This window comes from Mesocricetus auratus, unplaced genomic scaffold (assembly GCF_017639785.1).
Source record: "Mesocricetus auratus isolate SY011 unplaced genomic scaffold, BCM_Maur_2.0 Super-Scaffold_100003, whole genome shotgun sequence".
Lineage (NCBI taxonomy): Eukaryota > Metazoa > Chordata > Mammalia > Rodentia > Cricetidae > Mesocricetus > Mesocricetus auratus.
In genome coordinates this window covers 97,745,984-97,769,167 of record NW_024429188.1, presented here as the reverse complement: position 1 = coordinate 97,769,167, position 23,184 = coordinate 97,745,984, and the positions used below count along the sequence as shown (strand labels likewise).

The 23,184-nt window shown below is 37.7% G+C and overlaps 1 protein-coding gene across 8 annotated transcripts in view; it reads right to left on the bottom strand.

The window, feature by feature from the left end:
• Positions 1–336: 336 nt before the first annotated feature.
• The window catches only part of Slc25a14 (solute carrier family 25 member 14), a 39,678-nt gene continuing 16,830 nt past the window's right edge, over positions 337–23,184 (bottom strand). For 7 of the 8 annotated variants that reach the window (XM_040744594.1, XM_040744596.1, XM_040744597.1 and 4 more), the window contains 5 exons: positions 21,079–21,174; positions 8,251–8,375; positions 6,222–6,357; positions 1,835–1,915; positions 337–764 (listed from right to left, as the gene is read on the bottom strand). In XM_040744594.1, the coding sequence (XP_040600528.1) occupies positions 723–764; positions 1,835–1,915; positions 6,222–6,357; positions 8,251–8,375; positions 21,079–21,174 (480 nt within the window). In that variant the 3' untranslated portion in view covers positions 337–722. The other variant, XM_040744595.1, reaches the window with a different exon arrangement.

The window sequence follows — 23,184 nt, the reverse complement described above, 5'->3', positions numbered from 1 at the left end:
GTGAATAAATGCACGAGTGGATAATTATGAAGACCTTAACTCAGAGCACAGGGCCATATTGTAAACCTTGGTTAGCATTTTATCTGTAGAACCTTCCAAATGATCTACTTGCTTACTTGTTTCATATTCTGGAAAGAACCACTGGTCTGATGTTTCAAAGCAGGTGGCATTATGCTGACAAATGACCTTGCAAAAACACAATGTACTTATTCTAGTCCCATAAATGTATTTTAAGAGTCTAGTCTCGATTTCATAGTCACTTTCTCTTTTTCACTTTCTAGAGATGCAACTTATAGTTAAGAAAAAAGAGAGTAAATGAACACAAAGTCAAAACAATTCGGCCAATAAATACTTTAATGATAACCAAGGTCTCTAGCATACATAGCAGTAACTGTGTTGGTAGCCATCTGCTGTAGCCTGTCTGGGGATAACCAACTACATTTAACCCACATGTGAAAAGAAGGCCCTTTTGAATGTCACCCATCAGTATCCATCTTCACAGAAGACACCAATCTGGGGTCACACTCTCAATGTTAATACTTCCTCTTAGGGAAGAGGTAACACAAATGCATAAACAGCCTTAAGTCATCCTACTACTCTTCAGTCAGACGCCCCTGGGAGACCACTGGTTCTGTAAACACATACAACTTTGTCAAAATACATTAGGAACACACAGGAGAACAGTAGAAAGGGTGGCAGGACTGGGCTTAGATTTTCAGTTCTTAGATTTGAAGCCTCTTGAGCTGCTCGTATGTAATAAAAAACTGAAAAATGAGTCACGGAAGATTTCTGAGTTCATATTGAAAGTTAAACTTGTTTTGAAAATTATACATTGCATTCTCTTAAATTAATGCACTTATTCTAAAAGGGACTGGCTTCATAAACTTAAGATAAAATGTGTTGAGTGCCTACTATGTATCTATTATGATCAGTGCACTGAACAATGAAAACAGATTATAATATAGTTTTCAAAAGCAAACAGAACAAACACAATTCCAAAGAGAGATATTCTCTATGTTCAGCCTACAGATTCTAGAAGGACAGGGAATTATTTTTCAACCCTGCTGAGTTCATATGCAAACACACAGAACCACACACAGTGTCCCGCACATGGCTCTATACATAGGAGGCACTCCAGCACAGCTGAAGGAGAGAAAATGTCCCCACGATAAAGAGTCCTACTTGGCTGTGGATTCTTTCACTCTGTGAATGTTTTGTGTCCTGCTAGGATTTTCCAGCTATTTAGGTCTCTTAGTTAGATGTTAAGAAATCTAGACCCCAACAGCATGGCATTTCCGATGAGCATCTTCTGTCACTGTTGCTAAAAACTTCATAGCCCTTTTAAGACTAGCTGTGCAAGACGTTTTACTTTATTACATTTATTTGCTTATACATTTGTTTGGCTTTTTGTTTATTATTTGCTGGGGAGGGCATGCACTTGCCATGGTGTGTGTGTGTGTGTGTGTGTGTGTGTGTGTGTGTGTGTGTGTGTGTGTGTGTGTAGTTCAGAGTACAACTTATAGGAGCCAATTTCTCCTTCCATCTAAACTCAGGTCACCGAGTATGGGGGCGAGCACCTTTGCACACTGAGTCATCCTAGACATTTTGATTTAAAGAGGAACATTTGGAACATCTTTTCTGTGCCTTTAAGTGTGTATTTGCCCCCACGGGAAAGTGTTTCTCCACTTGGTTCCATTCACACTGGTTTCCAATGGGATGCTTGAGTTTGTTACTTGCCTATTAAGGATTTAATAATCAAAATTATCTTCCCACAACCTACAATTACCTTGGACTTTGAAGCACTGGCTTCCATTCTCAATTTCTAAAAGGATACAATGATGTTCCAGGGTCCAAGTCGAAGCCAGTTTGGCCAAAATCCTTTATAGAGGGCAAAAAAGCCCTCATGTTTCCACATCTGAGGTAAAGATATAACCAAAAATAGTGAATTTCCCTTTCTTTTTACATTTAACAACTACTTTCCATGCCCACATAAACTTTGGCTATTATGAATGTCCTCTTTTCTGAAGATAAACTTTATAGTCTAAATAATTTGTACTCTAAATCCATCAAATCATTATTCAACAATTATTTACTGAGTATTCAACATACACAACAAATACTTCTTTTTTTGAAACACTTTTTATCATATATTTAAATTAGAAACGAGCTTGCTTCCCATGTCACTCCCAGCTCCCTCTCCCTCCCCTCCATGCCAGCTCCCCCCCCACCAACCTCCCCAGCTCCCCCACCCAATCCCCATTCCATTCCCCAGGGAGGGTAAGGCCCTCCATGGGGGATCTCTAGAGTCTGTCATTTCGTACCCTAACTAAATGTAGTGCATCACAAACAAACAAAAAAGACAAGAAATAGGAGTTGTTGGGTAGCAGAAGGGAGTTTTGAGGGAGAGGGACAGGAATAAGAGAGGATAATGCAGGATAATTGATCCAAGAACATTATATGAGTATATGTGATGAAATTGTGAATACTAATTACATGGGCAGTATATCTGCAGTAACTAGAGATAGTTACATAAAGTGACAGCACACCTAAAGGACCCTATCACCAGTCGTTTATGACTTATGTAGTCCTCACATCATAACATATCAGGAGTATTGTGAGTCACTGGAAGAACAGCAGAAATGAACACTGCTAGGTTATAAAAGGCATTTGATCTAACTCCTCCTCCTTTCTTGAATTATTCATTCTGAAGGAAACTAGCTATCTTAGCATGAAGAGAGGTCTACATCATAGGGAACTGAAGCATTTAACTAACACCGACAAGTCATCATTGAAGCAGATATGATAGCCCCAGTCAAGCCTTGATGACTGAAGCCCTGGCTGACATACAGCTTCTTAAGAAGTCTTATTCTAGAATCATTCAACAAGGATGCTTTTCAATACCTGATCCCCCCAAACTGGAAAAGAATAACTGTTCTTTTAAAACCCTGAGTTTTAGAGTAATTTGTTACATAGCAGTATACAGCTTATACAGTCTGTGCCCCTATAGAATGTATGTTCTAGTGTGGACAAGCAAATAGACATTGTTATAGACAGACAGATATTGGTAGATATTAGCATATTAAAACATTGTTATCCAGAAATGATAAAAGGGATGAAGAAAACCAAGGAAGGTAATAAGGACTAAAGAAAGTCACTTTCCGCCCGGGCGGTGGTGGCGCATGCCTTTAATCCCAGCACTCGGGAGGCAGAGGCAGGCGGATCTCTGTGACTTCGAGGCCAGGCTGGAACAACAGCCTCCAAAACAATACAGAGAAACCCTGTCTCGTAAAAATCAAAATAAATAAATAAATAAAATAAAAAATAAAAAATAAAGAAAGTCACTTTCCTTCTCTGACTCCATTTTCTACTTTCAAAATTGTTATGACCTGATGGTAAATTTCATATGAATGCTCTGAGGACTATGTGTGGGGAACAACATGAACTGCTTTGCATTGTGGTACCCTGATTTAGATAGTAGGAGGCCTCTATATGCACCATATGGTCTCAAGAACTGGATGACAGACTAAAGGTCAAAAGCTGATGTCATATGCTAAATTCTGCCAAAAGGTAGTTTATATAATAGACAAATATCTATTAAGTAGTGATAATATGTTAGGTGTATTGTCAGATACTGAAAAATATAAAAATTCATTTCTGCTTTTTCATTAGTGAAATGAATTTTACCATTGTTTTAAGAAATGAACACATTTTGATAAGATGATACTCACAGCCAGATTTAAAAATATCTTTTTTTCCTCATCCTGCAAATTAAGAACCTAGGAATAGGAGTCCTTATTCACCAGTTGAGATGGGGAAGACAAATAATGATATAGTAATAACACTACTGATGGGCAGCCACAGATAATATGTATTCTACCAATGGACCGCCAGCAAATTCTGAAGGAGTCAAGCCCAAATTCATGTTTTAATTATGAAAATTACTCAAAATAAAGCCAAATGCAGATAACCTAAAAATATATAATTAAATGATAAGAGACCACAGAGATAATCTAATTATCATTGTCTCAATAACAATAAAATCCCAAATGATCTAAGATCTCCGCCTACAAACTAAAATCAATCTTTAAGAATTGTAAATCAGACCATACATATTACCTTCCTACTTAAAAGTTCTCAAGTGGCTTTCATTCTAATTGTAAATTCTCTGCAACGGTCTACAGGTTTCTACATGATTTAGACTCCATTCCATTCTACAGTTTCACTCTACTATTTTCTCATTCATTCACCATACTCAGGCACACAATACTTATTTTAACTCTAATATATCAAATTCATTTCAAATCAGGCCCTTTATAATCTTCTCTTTCTTTATGAAATGGTTTTCTCAAGATTTTCATGTGGCCAACTCCTTCCCATCATCCAAATTATCCACAAGTTTTTCTTACGCACCTTAGCTGAAGGAATTCAGACTACCAAGTTGCTATTTCAATATGCTGTTATTTTCTTCATAGTGTTTACTTCTATCTAAAATTATTTGCCTATCTCTCTCAACTACAATATAACTTTAAATAGGGATGAACAGTGTTTGCCTTGTTCACTTCTATATCCCACCCCTCATATCTCTTGGAACATTAAAGTTTTGTTGAATATAAATGCACGCACACAAAAATATTATGATGCTCTAACAGTTCCAAGACTCATCTGAATGAGTACTACCTGGGAGATTCCAGGAAACATAAATTCTCAGATCCCATTTCTGATATGCTGAATTAATTTAGGTAATTCTGAAACATGTCCAACTTAGAAGTCCCACTCACTGTCCCACCCTTATCCCCTTAGATTAGTGGTCTTCAACCTTGGATGAACACACAACCACTTGTGAAATTCTAAAACTATCGATAACCCAGGCTATGAGTTGACTGAGTTGGTTTCCTTAAGCCAAAAGGTCTGAGTTTACTGCAGCATACTAACTGTGAAACTCTAAGGAAGGTGATCCCTCAGTGCTTCAATATCTATCTCATGGGGTAATGAGGAGGATTAAATGACTAAATGCATGTAAATCTCATTAGAACAGCTCCTGTCATACAATAAAATATCCAACAGATTGAGTTATTATTCAATTTACTAACATCTCCAGAGAACTTATTTCAAATGTCCCAAATATGGGCTATAATTCCCTACCATAGATTTCTGAGTTTTAGTATTTATTAGGCTATATTGATTATCTATTTGTAACTGCCAGTACTTTAGTAATAGCTATAATTTCCCTGTAGCTATTAAAATATTGCCCCATAAATAACAAGTAGCTGTTTGTTCAATGAAACTGATAACAGCAGAAAAACCATATGGCCCCTTACATTTTGTCCCTGAATTTGTTTTTATAGCAGTAATGTAACCAATACCTCTATATACATTTATGATAGTCAGCCCCAACAGAAATACTCAAAGCAAAATGTGATCAACAGAACAACCTGGAACTTAAATCAAGTATTGGGTTTTAAGGTTTCTTAAGTACCAGGATTTGTACTACAGAGTCTCTCTCTTATTTGAGGTTGGCAAATATGGGATATAGTAAATCCTATCAATTTTTAAAATTTTATGTGTATAGGTGTTTTGTCTGTCTATGAAGGCCAGAAGAGGGTGTTGGATCTCCTGCCATTATCCAGTTGTGAGGTATCATGTGGGTGCCGGGTATTGAACACAAGGCCTTTGATGAGCTATCTCTCCAGCCTCCTAATTAAAAATAGAATTTCATATATAAGTACTCATTTATGTCATTTTCATCCCTCCTGCTCCCTTGTCAACTTCCCCTTCCATGACCCTGAATATATTAAATCTTGATAATAATAATTCTACATAATAGCTGGGCGGTGGTGGCGCACGCCTTTAATCCCAGCACTTGGGAGGCAGAGGCAGGCGGATCTCTGTGACTTCGAGGCCAGGCTGGACCGACAGCCTCCAAAACAATACAGAGAAACCCTGTCTCGTAAAAACCAAAAAAAATAATTCTACATAGTGTTGTTAATATAGGTATCCTGTATTTTGAAGCATTCAAATTGGAATAATATTAAGAAGTACTATGCATTAGCAAATTGCCTAGGAGACAGGTTATTTGCCTTTGAATCATTCTCAAAGGCTACTAAAAATACACATAATGGTTGTTTAAAGTACAGAATATGCAGCAAGAAGAATAAAGACTGAAAAAGATCCCAAACATCAAGAAAAACAGAAACTGTAACCCAAATCCACAGTATACATACCTTTAAAATGCCATCCAAAGTGCCCTTGTAGAGGTCCACATGTCCCACTATTGCCCTCTGATTCATCATTCGTGTCCTTACCACGTCAACTGGGTTAGATGCCAGAGCCCCAGCCAAACCACAGGTAAAGCTAGAACTAAAGGTGAAAACTAATTTAAGAAGGTAGATTATCCCCACTTCCACCACTTTCCCACTTAAACAGAATTTAGGCCAAATGCAAAAGGTGTAATTACTCAGATCCATTAGACAAAACCCTAACCCTTCATTATAATCTAAAGAGAAAGAAAATCCTTCCTAATAAAAGGTTATCCCTTTCATTTTCCTTCTAAAACTAGGTCTCTTTTATAGAGGAGATAGTCCATAGACCTAACAACATCCCTAAGCAGGAGGTGTCCTGTACCATTGAAATCTTACATAAAATTTTATGAGCACAGCATCATATGCCAAATACATTTAAGTAGCAGAATATCATAGAGGTTATATGACAAACAAAATGTAAGATGAGAGCAGAAATAGTCCTCGTCAAAAACCGTTTCGCTTCAGAAACTCTACAAAATTTGATCCTTTTATCCTGTGTCCCACTGAGAGGAAATCTCCCTTCTGATAAGGGAGGGGCAAGAAAAGCAATGTGCTTATGAGAAATACAGGTTGATGAAACTGGGGCTGCAGCTCACTTCACAGTATTTGCCGAGCAAGCATGATGCCCTGGCATCGATCCCTAGCACCGCAGAAACAGGTGCACATCTGTAACACACTGCACATCTGTAATCCTAGCACTCTGGAGGTAAAGACAGGAGAATCAGAAATTCAAAGTAATCCTTGAAACACAGTGAATCTGGGCCAGTATGAGATATGTGAATGTAGTGATATATTATTTATGATGTATTAAAGCTTGACTAAGGATTCAGAAAAGCAAAGCAGCTCGTCACTAGCTTCTTAACTCTACCTCAAACTGAAAGGGCTGATCCTGTCTCCATGAGCTCTCACCAAGCCTCTGACTGTTGCCTCTCGTCAGCACGGATAAGGAATGAATGTTCCTATTTTCAGTGTGGCTGGAGAATAAATGTGTCATACTACTTGCTCCTTCTTTTATACCCCATTGGTGCTGGAATTAAAGGTGTGAGCTATAATGCTCTTTTAGACTGACTCAATCTTACGTAGATCTGGGTGGCCTTTGACTGAAATCCATCTACCTCTTAATCCTGAGTCCTAGGATTAAAGGTGTGCACTACCATCCCCTAGCTTCTGGCTGCTAGAACTAAAGGTGTGTATCACCACTGCCTGATCTCTATAGTTCGAGGCTGACTATGCTTTTCTGAACCCTCAGTCAAGCTTTAATAAATCATAAGTAATATAGCACTACATATGAGACTTTTCCTCTAAAGAGAGAAAGTAAATAAACTACAAGCTATCTAAGAATAGCATACAAGCCAGGTGATGGCGTTACACATCTTTAATCCCAGGAGGCAGAAGCAGGAGGATCTCTGAGTTTGAGGCCATCCTGGTCTATAGAGCTGGTTCTAGGACAGCCAGGGCTATTATACAGAGAAACCCTGTCTTGAAAAAACAAAACAAAACAGTATCATACAAACATTTAGTAGATCTCTATACTATGCACAGCTCCCAAACGGGCCAGGTGTCCACAGCATCTGAGGGTAAGTGTGGGTAATGGGTGGGGGAAAATATAATCAAAGTACTTCATATGCATGTTATATGAGCATGTTGTGTTATTATATAATACACATATAAGAAAATATCATACTGAAACACATAATCTTTAATGAATATACACTAATCAAATAATGAGAAAAATAGGAAATTCCAGAATATAACCCACTATTTTATATAATTAATAAATAGCAATTAATTTAAAAGTATAAAATATTCAGAAGGCTTTAAATATTGTCCATAGGAGACAAGTATTAAGGCCATGCATATCAGCTATAAATCACCTGAGGATATCAGTAAAACAGGCTTTTTATGTTCAATCTGTTGAACACAGAGAATGAATCAAACATAGCTCACTTACACAAAGTGTGTTAAAATGGTGTCTCCCAGCATTCCTGACAGTATCAGGTGCTTCTTGGTAATATCATAAACTGGCAGCTCTACCCCCACAACGATGGCAGCACGCTGAGCAGTTGGGACCACACCCTACAAAACCAAAGTGATACCAGACACCTGAGAAATACTATGAGTGGCATATATCTTAAAGTGAACAAAAATTGGTCAGTGGTGGAAATTGCCAGAAAAAATAAACTCAGAAATGTATAGTTCATCCTTTCAAATCAGTGACTAACACTAGGATGTTTATAATCCCCAATCTACATGCTGTACTACAAATAAAACCATTCATAACACCTAAAGCACAAGAGACAAAAGAAAAATAGATAAAACACATTGAGTCGGACTCCACCATAATTAAAAACTTGAAATTTAAAAGATACCATGAAGTGAGTGAGGAAATAACCCACACATACTTGAAAATCATAAAGAATTCAGTCATTAGAAAAATGTACATCAAAACCATACATAATGACAGTCAGGTAGTGGTGGCTCATGCCTTTAATCCCAGCACTTGGGAAGCAGAGGCAGGTGGATCTCTAAATTTGAGACCAGCTTGGTCTACAGAGCTTGTTCCAGGACAGCCATGGCTACACAGAGAATCCCTGTCTAGAAAAAAACCCACAATGGCATGCCATTTCTTTTACACCTACTGGGATGGCTGTAGTGCTTTTGAAGTAAAATAGTAAGTATTGGTAAAGATGTGAGGAAATTGGAACCCTTCCACTGCTGACAAATATATAAAATGGAACACAAACATGGTAAACAATTTGCTATCTCCTCAAAACATTAAACATAAAATTACCAGAGTACCTGCCAATTCCATACATCAGTATTTGCCCAAGAGAACTGAAAGCACATTTTCTTTTATTGTTGTTGTTGCTTTTGCTGTTGTCGTTTTCAAGACAGGTTTTCTCTGTTTAGCCCTGGCTATCCTGTTCTGTAACTCACTCTGTAGACCAAGCTGGCCCTGACCTCACAGAGATCCACCTGCCTCTGCCTCCAGAATGCTTGGATTAAAGGCGTGCGCCACTGCCTGGCCTGAAAACACAGATTCATGCAAAAGTGTAGAAGGCAATGCTCACAGCAATAGCTAGCACATTATTGAAAAGCATAAAATAATCCAAATGCTCATTAATCAATGAACAGATAAATGAAAAATACAGTATACTCCTCAAGTGGAATTGTTATTTGGCCATAGAAAGAAGTGATAAACTGGAGTGTAGGGTGTAGCTCAGTGACAGAGTATTTGCTTAGAAAGAGAGGAGGGAAGGAAGGAGAAAGAAGGAAGGCACACAAACCTAGTCCCTGAAGACGGCCACACTACAATTCTATTTGGATAAAATATGTAAAGTAGACAAATCTATATGGACAAAAGGAGAGCAATGTTTTTATAGTGTTCTGAGGATTGGCAGTCATGGGGTGACTATTAAATAGTAGGGAGTTTCTTTTTGGTAATTAAATGTTCTCAGCTTAGACAATAGTGATGGTGGCATAAATCTATGAAACCACCTGATATAATTGCATATTTTAAAGATTTTTACATTATATGAATTTTCCCACTAAAGCTGTTAGGAAAACAATAAAATCATAAAGGAAAAGGCCCTGAAGAAGGCAAAGTTCAGTAATAAGGTGGCAAGTTAAGACCTTCCCTTCAATATGACTCCCAAAGTGAGAAGTCAGGACAGCAATGTGGAATCTGTATTTCAAGGACAGAAAGAGAATGTGACAGAATCAAGAAAGAGGTGAAATAAAGCAAAAACTAAAATCACAGAGATACAGAAAGGTGAGGCAAAGAGACCTACGGAACAATCCACAGCTGCAGCCCCATCAGGAGGCTGAGAAAGGTGATAATTAGCAACCACACAAAAGCAGTAAAGTCCAGGCAGCCGGAGTGGCGACTAAGTGGCACTCCTGCAAGCATTAAATCAAATACGGAGATGTGATGTGACACTGAGTGTTCTTACATGGCCGACTAGCATTTGAAAAGCAGTCCACTGCATCACTCCCCAAATGCTGGAGTGTAATAATCAGGTATCACCTTGAGAGGGGGCCCAATGCTTGACAAAGCTATTCTACAGAACTGAAAACAAGGGGGGATCACAAGCTCAGGAATAGGGATACCTAAGACACCTAGAGATACCTTGTCACAGTGTCTGGATGGAAGATGTCCACAAGAAAAGTTAACATAGAGAGAGCAAGTTAGACACAGACCTACTGAGTTTTAAGTGGAAGGACATGTGAGGCATGGAGGATGAGGACAGAATGTGCTCCCATCCTCCGTAGTGAGCAGTGAGTCCTATCACCTGTGGGTTACATCAAAGCTGAAACTCTTACAGAGAACCTGAGGTCAGGTCCTAGCACCTATATCAGGTAGATCACCACTGCCTGTACCTCCAATTCCAGAGGGATCCCCTGCCTCAACTTTAACCCCCAAAGGCACCTGCAATCATGAACACATACCATACATAAATGCATACAAGTATACATAATTAAAATAACAAAAAAGTTTTAAAAATACATGATCATGAGCCCTTAGTAAAGAATAAATCTTGGGTTGGAGAGAGAGTTCAGCTGTTAAGAGCACTAACTGCTCTTCCAGAGGTTCTGAGTTCAATTTCCAGTAACCACATAATGGCTCACAACCATCTGTAATAAGATCTGGTGCCTTCTTCTGGCCTGTAGGCAGGCATACAGGCAGAACAGTACATACATAAAAAAATAAATCTTTTTAAAAAAGAATAAATCTTGATAGAGCAGGTAAATAAGAATTAGGTGAGAAGAATCAAACATTATTAGCTCTTTTAATGAGGCAAAAACTATGATAAGGAAAGGACAGAAGAGTACATATCTTTTCAATAACAACCTTACATGTAAATGGTATTAAGTCACTAGCAAAAGGCCACAGACTGGCTGTATGGAATTAAAAGAACAACATCACTCAAGATCTAAGCATCTGTTATCAATAAATGACTTGCCTCACTAGCAAAGACATACTGAGACTAAATGGAAAGTAACAAAAAATGACAATCAAAGCAAACGGAATTAGCTACACCCATAGATGACAAAGCTGACTTCAAAACAAAATTATTGAGAAAAACTAAAGAAGGTCCCTGGATGGGGTTATGGCTTAGTAGTACACTACTTGTCTGACATACACAAGGCCCAGAGTCCAAACTCTAGCAAAGAAAAGAAAAGAAAGATCCTCACCACACACTAATAGAATAATAAACCAAGAAAATATTACAAAGTAGATATACACGCACCACATATTGGTACACCCAATTTCATAAAACAGTCATGATCAACATAAAGTGACAAGTAGGTACAGATAAAATCATAGTGAGCAACTCCAGTAACTCATTGCCACCAACAGATATCATCTAGGCAAAAATAGTGAAGAAACCAGTTTAAACTACAATACAGATAAAATGGACAAAATAAACATAGACATCTACAGGACAGTCTACCGAACAGAAGTATCATACAAATTCTTCTCAGCAGCCCATGGAACTTTCTAAAGAATAGGTCATATTTTAGGCCATATAAATTTTAAGAAAGCCAGGCATGGTAACACCACCTTTATATCACAGTACTCAGGAAGCAGAGGCTCGAAATTCAAGACTAGCCTGGTCTACATAACAGGTTGCAAGCCAGCCAGGACTATATAAGTGAACCCTGTCTCAATTAAAGACAACCAAACACCCTATGGGGCTGAAGAAATGCCTCAGCAGTTAAGAGTACTATGTTCTTCCATAGGACCGACCAAGGTTCAATTCCCATGACCTATTTGGCAACTCACAAGTATCTGTAACTCCAGTTCTAAGAGATTCAATACCCTTGTCTGGCCTCTACAGACACCAGGTACTCATGTGGGTAAATAGACATACATGCGGGCAAAATATCCATACACATAAATATAGATTTTTTTATATTAAGAAGGGGTTGGAGAGATAGCTCAGTGGTGAAGAGTGTGCACTCCTGTTACACAGGACCTGAGTTCTATTCCCAGCACCCATGTCAGGTGGGTCACAACTGCCTGTGACTCTAGCTCCAGGGCAACAATTGGCATGGCTTCCAAGAGCACCTGTGAACACATATAGATACACATAATTTAAAATAATAAGAATAAATCTTTTTTTAAGTCTTAAGAGGCTGAGGAAATGGCTCAGTCAGTGAAGTGCTTGCCATAGAAGCATGAGGACCTGAATTCAACTCTCAGAAGCTACATTTTCTTTTTAAAAAAGGTGTGGTGTGGTGATGCATACTTGGAAATTTCAGTATTGAGGAGGAAGAATGAGAACTACCTCCAGTGAGAGACCTTGCCTCAAAATAACAAGGTAGACAGGTCTTGAGGAATGACATCCAAGGTTATTATTCTGTCACCCGCACAAATCCTCTCTCTCTCTCTCTCTCTCTCTCTCTCTCTCTCTCTCTCTCTCTCTCTCTCTCTCTCACACACACACACACACACAGACACACACACACACACACACACACACACACACACACACACACGATGCTGAGGCAGAAGAATCCTAAATTCAAGGCCAGTGTTAACTACAGAATGAGTTTATGGCTAGCCTTACCAAATGAGTGAGACCCTATCTCTCAAAATATAAAGTAGAAAGAGGGCTGCCGATTGAGTTCCATGGTAGAGGGACCGCAAGGGATATACAAGGCCCTAAACTCAACCTGCAGTACTAGAGGAAGAATTTCTCTAAACAAGGTGAGCCAAGTATCCACACTCATTGTAATGACAAAATAATAAAATCGTTGGTAGCTGGGCACAGTGGTGCACACCTGTAGTCCCAGCACTTATGTGGTGGCAGCAAGTAGATCTCTGTGAGCTCAAGTCTACACAGCAAGTTCCAGGCCAGCCAGAACTACATTTTGTCTCTAACATGTAAAAAAAAATTAAAACGACAATAAAAGTCAGTGAGGAAGGGAAACTCCAGAATTTGAGGGTGAGAAGAAAGGATGACACTAGTGTAAAAACAGAAGTGTGAGAAGCTGGAAATGAAAAGGAAAACAGTTCTTCCCTTACAGGCCCTTGTGCAGTGAGAGACCAGTGAACCAACAGAATAGTCCTATCAAACACACATGACCTCAGATGCCTGGGAATACATGACAAATCAAATTCTTATCATTTTCCCAGAGATGAGCGCAAAGGCAAACAGATCCCTGGGGTTTCTGGACATACACTCCAGCTGACTTAGTGAGTTCCAGGCCAATGAGAAACTCTGTCTCAGAAAAATGTAGATGACACTTGAAGTTGTCCTGCATGATATGAAATTATATACAGCACTGCTATTCTAAGTTTAGACAGAAAAGCATATATATATATATATGTATATATATATATTCTTTGGAAAAGATTAGAAGGAAACGTATTAAAATAGTTTATCTGTTTGTAGAATTAGAAATAAGGTTATTTCACTTTGTGCTTTTTTCATTTTTAACTATATTTTAATTTTGTGTGTGTGCGTGTGTGTGTGTGTGTTTGTGTTATGTGACTAAGTACACACAGGCATGCTACCCATGTGAATGGATGTCAGAGGACAACTTGCAGGTGTGAGTTCTCTCATTCCACCATGAGGATCCCAGAGATTGAACTCATGTTGTTATAATTGGAGAAGAGTGTCATTACCCAATGAGCCATCTCACCCATCCCTCGTTTTTATGCGTATCATTTTTTAAATTTTTACAGTTTTGTCTTTACAAGTTTGATTGAAAATTGCTGCTTTTGTGTGCAGGCAGGTGCATGTGAACAATCCTCTGCAGCTACCCACCTTGATTTTTAAGACTGGGTCTTTTACTGAGCCCTGGGCCTCACATATTAGGTAGGCTATGCTGGCTGGCTGGCCAGCAAGCCTTAGGGATTCACCCATCTCTGCCTCTCCAATACTGGGATTGAAGCACACACCATGTGCCTGGCTTTTGATATTTTCATGGGGGTTATGGTAATCAAACTCAGGCCCCTCATGTTTGTACATCAAACATTTTACCAGCAGAAATATCCCCACAATCCACATTTCTCCTTAATTATGTATAAGGGATTTGCCAAGTACACTTGAACAAAAATAGAGAATCAATGAAAATAAATAAACTTTAAGAACTGAAAACAAAGTATCATGTAAGTAATTGCTTTCTGAGGCAACTTTTATAATAAAGTATTTCATCATCTCTGAATTCCCAAACCCTATTTACAGTTGATGCGCTGTGCCAAAGTTGATCTTGCTGACCTAGCCTAACAGTAGCTTGCTCTATGACTTCCCATCTGCTTCACTCTGCTAAACAGAATGACCATTCCTGTAAGACCACAATGATGACCAACAAGCAACTAACTTAGGGATTACTGGCTGATTTCAGCCCATAGATATTATTTATGTGGCCTATACAACATTTCTAAAAGATTCCATTTGTTGTCAATTAAGGGGTTTCACATAGAAATGCAAGTTTCTAGCTTCTTCTTGAAAAGTCAAATTTTAGGGGCTAGAGTGATGGCTCAGAGGCTAAGAGCCCTTGTTGCCTTTGCAAAGAACCAAATTCACTTTCCAGCATCCACATAACAGCTCATAACTTTCTCTAACTCCAGTTCCAAGATATTAGATGCCCTCTTCTGGCCTCTGCTGGCACTATATGCCTGTGGTGCACTTACATAACATTCTGGCAAAAGACTCATGCACATAAAATAAAAATAAAGAAATGGGGAAAAAAGAAGTCAAAATTTAGCCACATGCATGCAGCTTCCCACTAATGCATGACAGCAACAGACCACAGCTAAAGAGTAGCTATGCTCTTTGAACAGGTAATATGCACACCAGCTCACCAGATAAGCCTGACCACACAACTGTCTCTCCAACTCTTATGTAAGTTCCATTTTGTTGCCACTTCTTTGTACAGAGGAATTAGAAACACCATGAAATTTTTTTCAGGACCAAATGTTACAACCAAGGCAAGAATATTAAACAGACTAAAAGGATCACATATTTGCAGGGGGTGGGGAGTAAATGAATTTCTATGATGAAATTTTTAAATTTTGAAACAAAATTCGAGTATATTAAAAAAAGATTTCCATATAGATTTGTGTGCAGGCATACTAGGCACTGAGTCTACAGACTCATGCGTGCTAGGCAAAGTATCCACCATGGGGCTATACTTTTCTTAGAACTATATTTTACAGGTATCCCCAGAACTATATTTTTACATGCAAACAAAGTATGTCCACTGTTTTGGAATAATCTTTTTGTACACTATGAAGATGTGTCACTTGGACTGATTTAATAAAAAGCTGAGCAGCCAATAGCTAGGCAAGATTTTTGGAGCAGAGAGGATGCTGGGAAGAAGAAGGAAGAGACATCATGAGATGAAGAGCGAGCAGAACGGGCAATATAGTGATGAGGTAATAAAGTCATGAGGCATAAAGTAAATTAATAGAAATGCATTGATTTAACTTATAAGAGTGAGTTGCATTAATTTAACTTATAAGAGCGAGTTAGAAACAAGCCTAAGCTATTGGCTGAGTTTTCATAATAAGCCTCTGTGGTGTTATTTGGGAACTGGCTGGCAGGGCAGAGAAAGACTCACTACATATGGCATTCAACGTCCAGCCATGTATTTCCATATATGACATGAAAAAAAACTTTAAAAAGGTTCCAAACACACAAAAATGGAACCAAATGAGTTTCCTAGTGCTACAGTCTCTTGTGCAAGCTGAGGTACACAGATGTGGCTCCCAGCCACTGCCTGAGGGCTTGAGCTATAAGCTGTATGGATGAGGAGTGGGTTGGAGGTAGGTGGGAGGAGAAGGAGAGGGAACTGTGGTTGGTATGTAAAATAAATTAAAAAATAATAAAATTTCAAATAAGATTTTGCTCATGCAGACAGAAAAGGTTACAAATATACAGTAAAGCATGCTCATATGGGAAAGCAGCTCATATGGGAAAGCACCTCCAAACAGGCTACACTGTGTTTAACAATGTATGTAGACTTAAAAAAAAGAAAAAGGGTATAGAACAGTCATAAAAATTAAATAAATAAGTAAATAGTTTTTAAAATAATAGAATAAAGCTCAAGCCTTTAATCCCAGCACTCAGGAGGCAGAGGCAGGCGATCTCTGTGAGTTCAGGACCAGCCTTGTCTACAGGATGAGTTCCAGGACAGCCTGCAAAGCCACAGAGAAACCCTGTCTTGAAAAACCAAAAAAACGGGAGGCAGAGGCAGGCGGATCTCTGTGAGTTCGAGGCCAGCCTGGTCTACAGAGTGAGTTCCAGGACAGCCTCCAAAACAATACAGAGAAACCCTGTCTCAAAAAAAAAATAAAAAATAAATAAATAAAAAAAATAAAAAAATAAAAAAAGAAAAACCAAAAAAAAAATAGAATAAGTGATTTAAAGAAAGTGTAAAGTAATTAAAAATAATGAGCCATGTAGAGATGAGAAATACACAGGGAGTCTGGATCCTGTATATTACTCTGCTGTCTTTGAATTTTTTGATTACTGATAAGCAAACGACAACTGCTAGATAAGACATAGCATTGTGAAAGGGACTGTGGAAATAAACCCACCTAGAAACTTAAGAATGCCTCAACTTTAAAATGAAACTCAAAAAATATTTTGCTTTTGGGAAGAGGTTATGCTTTTGTTTCCACAAAGGCTGTGGCTTTGTTCAAGGTTACTAGAGATCAGATTTGACAGGGAAAGACCCTCTGAAAATCCTGGTTACAGACATAAAGAAATAAACCCAAAGTAACTACAATAAAGGTGACATGTATTTTACCTGCTCAAACATAAAACAAAAAGTCATCTTTGGCTGGCTTGTGTACAATGGCACAGTCCATACTTGTATTAATACAGATATGTATCTTACCTTTGGAAGTTTATGTGTTTTCAGAGCAAGGGAAACAAACACCAATGAAAATGGGCTCAGATGATCCAGCCTCTCAAGAGTGTCTCTGTTGAATTTTCCTCAGATTTTGGTTGATTTAAGTTATAAGAGCAAGTTAGAAACAAGCCTAAGCTATCACACAAGCTTTCATAACTAAAAATCTCCATGTGGTTAAAAAACATAGAATAAAAGATATGGGTTGATTTAAGTTATAAGAGCAAGTTAGAAACAAGCCTAAGCTATCACACAAACTTTCATAAATAATAAGTCTCTGTGTGGTTATTTGGGAACTGGCATGTGGGACAGAAAAATCTACCTCAAGCCAATCTCAAGAAGACACATAACAAAATATACTTTTACTTCTTTTCATTATGTGCCTTAATAATGTTAAATAGTCTGGAAAATAAAGGTAGCTATCTTCAGCTCCTCAAGAAATTAAACAGAATTACCAGATAATTCAGCAATTCCACTTCTATATATGTACCCCAAAATATTAAATAGTGTCCCCAAAAGTATATTTTCATACCCATGTTCACTGAAACATCATTTACAATAGCAAAAAAAATGAAAGGCACCCAAACATCCATCAGTGGTTGAATAGATAAAACGTGTGTGTGTGTATGTGTGTGTGTGTGTGTGTGTGTGTGTGTTGTCTACACCCATATATACAGTGTGTCTGTGAAGTATTTAAGTAATGTGCACTCATATATATTATCCAGTCGTGAACAGAAAGGAAATTCAAAAACATTATATTGCATACATAAATCTCAGGGACACTGAGCTAAATGAAATCTCATAAAAGGACAAACTTATGAGTCCACGTATTTGAGAAACTTGACAAATTCACAAAGACTGAGGGAAGTATGGGAGTTGCCAGGGGCTAGGGGAAAGTGAGAATGGTCTTTTAGTGGTTATAGTTGCACCTTTACATGATGAAATGAATTCTGGATTCATCATGGAGTACAGAGAGGCTCATAAGGTCCCATTCCTCATTGAGGATTTAAAGGCAGTTGACAGTTGCTAGAAGTGAGGAGCTCATGACAGTTGCTAGAAGTGAGGAGCTCATAAGGCCTCACCCCTGCCTGAGGATTTATCGACAGTTAATGGTTGCTGGGGGAGGAAAGGACATTTTATTTCAGTGATGTGGACACTGGGAAGGTATCCATGCTCTTGTAAGTAAAACTAAACACATTGGTTCACAAATAAAAACAAAAGCATGGAAGTAGAGATAAACTGGAAGGAAGAAAGGGTTCAATAGGAGTAAGAGGGGAACAAGAGAGGGTAATAAGGGGTGACTATAATAAAAATATATAGGTATATTGAAATAGACACTAATTGTTTATAATTAATATATGCTAATAAAAATAATAATTTTTAACATTCTAGATATTGGTTGTAAACAATGTGAATAGATTCAACACGATTGGAGTTCTATATATTCTGTATAATAATTACCACAAATATAATTTAAAATAAAATGTCTGGGTTCACCTAACCTAATTTATAATCTCATTGCATGGTTTTTGTCTCTTGGCATCAATTCATGAAAATGTTCTAGTTAGTTCTATTCTTGTTTTAAACTGGACTAATCAAGAACGTACACCCTACTGTTATCAAAAAGCAAACCTCAAGGATCATTAATGGTGCTATGATCATTAAGTAAAAAGTTATGTCTACATCAAAAGAATACATAACACCATGTACTTTGCTTCTGTATATCTTGTGCTATGATCATACAAGTGGTGTGGCCATAAAAGTAGTTACAGTCGATTATTAGGTATTGGGATATGCACATGTTGTCAGAATTTCACCTCATAAATTACCTGCTAATTGCAAAAGGGATAAAAATTTACCTTTTACAACAGCAAGACCTGCTTGATATCATACGACTAAGTAGGTAATCTCTGCAACTGCTTAATGTGGTGTAACAAAACACATACCTCTTGCCTTAGTGCCAAAGGGTTAAAATGGATGTAATAAAGCCACTCGTCTCAAGTTTCAGGCAATAGAGGAACAAGCCAAAGACTACAAGGAAACACACTATATGATAACTATCCTAGTCTCATAAATAGGCTAATTTTTAATATGATCTAGGTTTTAAGTATTAGGTACTTTTTACTTATTTTATGTATATGCACATTTTGCATGCATATATGTTTATGCACTGTGTGTGCCTGGGTTCCTGCAAAATTCAGAAGAGGGCTTTGATTCCCCTGGAACTAGAGTCATGGATGGTTTCGAGTTGCCATGTAGGAGCTGGCATCCCAACTGTGTCCTCTGCAAAAACAGCAAGTGTTCTTAACCACTGATCCATCTCTTCACCCCCTTAAGTATTGTTTAGTTTCTTACAATTGACAATAGTATTGTTAGCACAGAGAATGTTCTTGTTCTTTTTCTAAATTATACTTTACTTTTTTAAATTATGTGTATGTCTGTGAGAGGGTATGTGCACATAAGTGCAGAAAACTTCATTACATGAAGCCCAAACTCAGGTCTCTGCAAAAGTAGTCTGTGCACTTAACTGATGAGTCATCTCTAGCTTCTTCTTATGAGACAGCTCATAAAGTGTATAGGGAACTTTCATAATGTCTATAACATACTATCATATTGTTTAGGAACATAAAGTGTGTGTTTATATACTCAAAGAGACATATCAAATACTTATGCCAAAACTTAATCAGTTGTCTAATCCAGATCATGGGTATTAATAGTTCAATTCTTTCAGCTCTATTTTATTTGAATTTTTAATGTAAGAATTAGCTGTAGAAACTTATAAAGGAAAGAAAATAACAAAGCTCTCATTTTTATGTAAAGTCTATTAATGAACTTGGCATCCTATTCCATACTCTTTTGCATACTCTAATAACAGACTTGTTTGCTTAGAATAATTCAGTGATCACAACAGAATAAAAAGTTATTCAAAGCCGGGCGTTGGTGGCGCACGCCTTTAATCCCAGCACTCGGGAGGCAGAGGCAGGCGGATCTCTGTGAGTTCGAGACCAGCCTGGACTACCAAGCGAGTTCCAGGACAGCCTCCAAAGCCACAGAGAAACCCTGTCTCGAAAAACCAAAAAAATAAAAATAAAAATAAAAATAAAGTTATTCAACAGCCTAGTGTAGTGGTGCACGCCTTTAGTCCTAGCACTCAGGAGGCAGAGGCAGGGGGAGCTTTGTGAGTTTGAGGCCACCCTGGACTACCTAGTAAGTTCTAGACCAGCCAGGACTACATAGTAAGATCCTGTCTCAAAAGGAAAAGGTATTGCAACAAAAGTTACGTATAGTGGAACAGACCTGACTTCTTAGCACTCAGGAGACACAAGCAGGAGGATCACAAGTTCAAGACCAGTCTGGGCTACTTACTAAACCCTGTCTCAAAACAAAACAAAAATAAAAAAGTTATTGCGACAATGATAGCAAAAGCAAAGTATAAGTAAAGACAAGAAGATAATGACAAAATGTTTGATATGATTATCTTTAAGTGGTAGAGAACTACTGGAATTTTTCCTCATATTTTTGTAAATTTTGTCAATATTATATGGTACATCTTATGCTTTATAAATATAAGGTTAGAAACACTGTTATAACCTTTGTTGAACATAAGTACTACAGAGACCCATTATAGACAAACATTGCTATGTTTAATCCAAAACTGACAAAACTATACTAAAACAATAAATTCACTGTGAACTTTAGGAAAGTAAGATGGCTATCTCAAATACTACTTTTTTCTCATATATACAACCCTAAACCTCATGTATGAAAATAGGAACCCTGGGTAAGTTTTGATCCTTCCATGAGTGGTAAGGAGTTTTTTCTACCTTGCTTGGGGTTAGTCACAATCTCATGGCTTAATATGAAAATTCCAATGAAGAGTATAATACAATATCAGTAAAAGAGTACTCACTCTCCACAGACCCCTGGTACCTTCTTGCTGGTATATATCAATGAAGCTGCCAATCATGCTCCCTTGGAACAAACTTCCTTGAGCCTGCATTCGAATCTAAAAAAAAAGTGAACGTTTTATCTTGGCAGAGAAAACCAAAATGAAACAAACAGTTCACTCGTTTAAAATTAAGAAATTATTTTTAAAACTCTGCTATTATGATGAAAGTAATGAACTAAATTGTATAGAAAAATACAATTTGGGCCAAAGTATATTCTGTAAAGATTTTCATTAGGCCTCATATTTCCCATAGTAGATCTATCTTTTCTGGAGTTGGACAATAGCAAGTATTTAGTAAAATATAACTGGCTTGAACCAGGAGTGGTGGCACAGTACTTTAATCCCAATACTCAGGCAGCAGAGACAGGTGGATCTCTGTTAGTTCAAGGTCCACCAAGACTACACAATGAGTTCCAGGACAGTCATGGATACATAGTAAGACCCTGTTTGAAAAAAAACATGTAATTACTTTAGTAAAAAGTTATAGACTACTCAAATGCCAAAAGCCAACATCAAAAACCTACTGGTTACAAAAATGATGACATATCCATTTAACAGAAAACAGCAGAGACATAACATTTTCCCCTAAAGTAGACTTCAGAAAGTATTAAAAATTAATTGCTAACAGAAAAGTGCTGCAAAGCAGTATATATAATTCTTACCAAAAACATGCAAAGTTTAAAAAAATACTACAAGCACAGTAAGAAGTCTAGAGAAGCATACATATGCAAATATTAGCAGAGGTTTATATATGAATGCAGAGTCTATAAATGAGGATTGTTCTCTTTTGAGTCCAATCCCCAGAACTCATGATCAGAAGAGAGCTGATTTCAAAAGGTTTGCTCTGACCTCCACATGTACATACATGTACCCCCCCTACAAAATAGTAATGATGATGATAAATTTAATTTGGAGTCTAAGAGACAGCTCAGTGATTCAGTGCCCTGGCTGTTATCCCAGAGGACCTGGGTTTGGTTCTCACCAGCAACATGGCAGCTCACAACTCTTCTTAACTACAGTGTCAGGTGATCCAACCCTCTTCAGGCTCTATGGGCACTAGGCACACGTGGTACATGTGCATACAATCAGGCAAAGCACACATACATAAAAAGCAAATATTCTTTTCTTTCTTCCTTCTTTTTTTTGAGACAGGATAACCATGGCTGTCCTAGAACTCTTTCTATAGACCAAGCTAGCTTTTAACTAGGTGATCCACCTGCCTCCACTTCCTGAGTACTGGGATTATGGTGTGTGCTACCACCATCTGGCAATTTCATTTTTAAAAAGAATGATCATTTATATCAAACAAATAATGATCAAAATAATCTGCAGTTTTATATTTGTGGATTCAACCAATCTCAATTGAAAAATACTTGGTAAAAACTGCATTTGTACTGAACATATGCAGAATTTTTCCTTGTCATTATTTCTGGATTAATAATAAAATAAACATATTTATTTATGTTTATATTATAGTAAAATCATAACTAATCTAAAGTGTATTTAAAATATCTAAGGGAATACACACAGGTCATGCACAAATACTGTTTCATTCTATGTAAAGGACTTAAGCATGCAAAGATTTTGTTATTCACTGGGGCAAAGTCCTGGAAGAAACCCCTATAGATGGGGCAGAATTTTCTCTTATGCATCATAAACTCTGCTGCAATTGCTGTTAGATGATTCTTCTACCACTTGGTTTGCATTACCCTGAATCCTGACTTGTAGTTTCTGTTATTGTAAGCAACGAACTTGAATTTATTCTCGTAACTCAGGCTTGGAGACATGGCTCGGCAATTAACAGTGCTTGCTGCTCTTCTAGAGGATGTAGGTCTGATTCCAACACACACATGGTAGCTCACAACTGTCTATAACTCTAGTTCTAGGACTTAGATGTCCTGTCCTGGCTTCCAAGAATACTACATGCAGGTGGTACACAGACAGATGTGCAGGCAAAACACCCACACACATAAAATACTATTTTTAAACTTTTTATTCATGGTTGTAAATACCTGTATTCCCAGTAAGGCCGGAGAACCAGGAATTCAAGGTCATTCTTTGCTACTT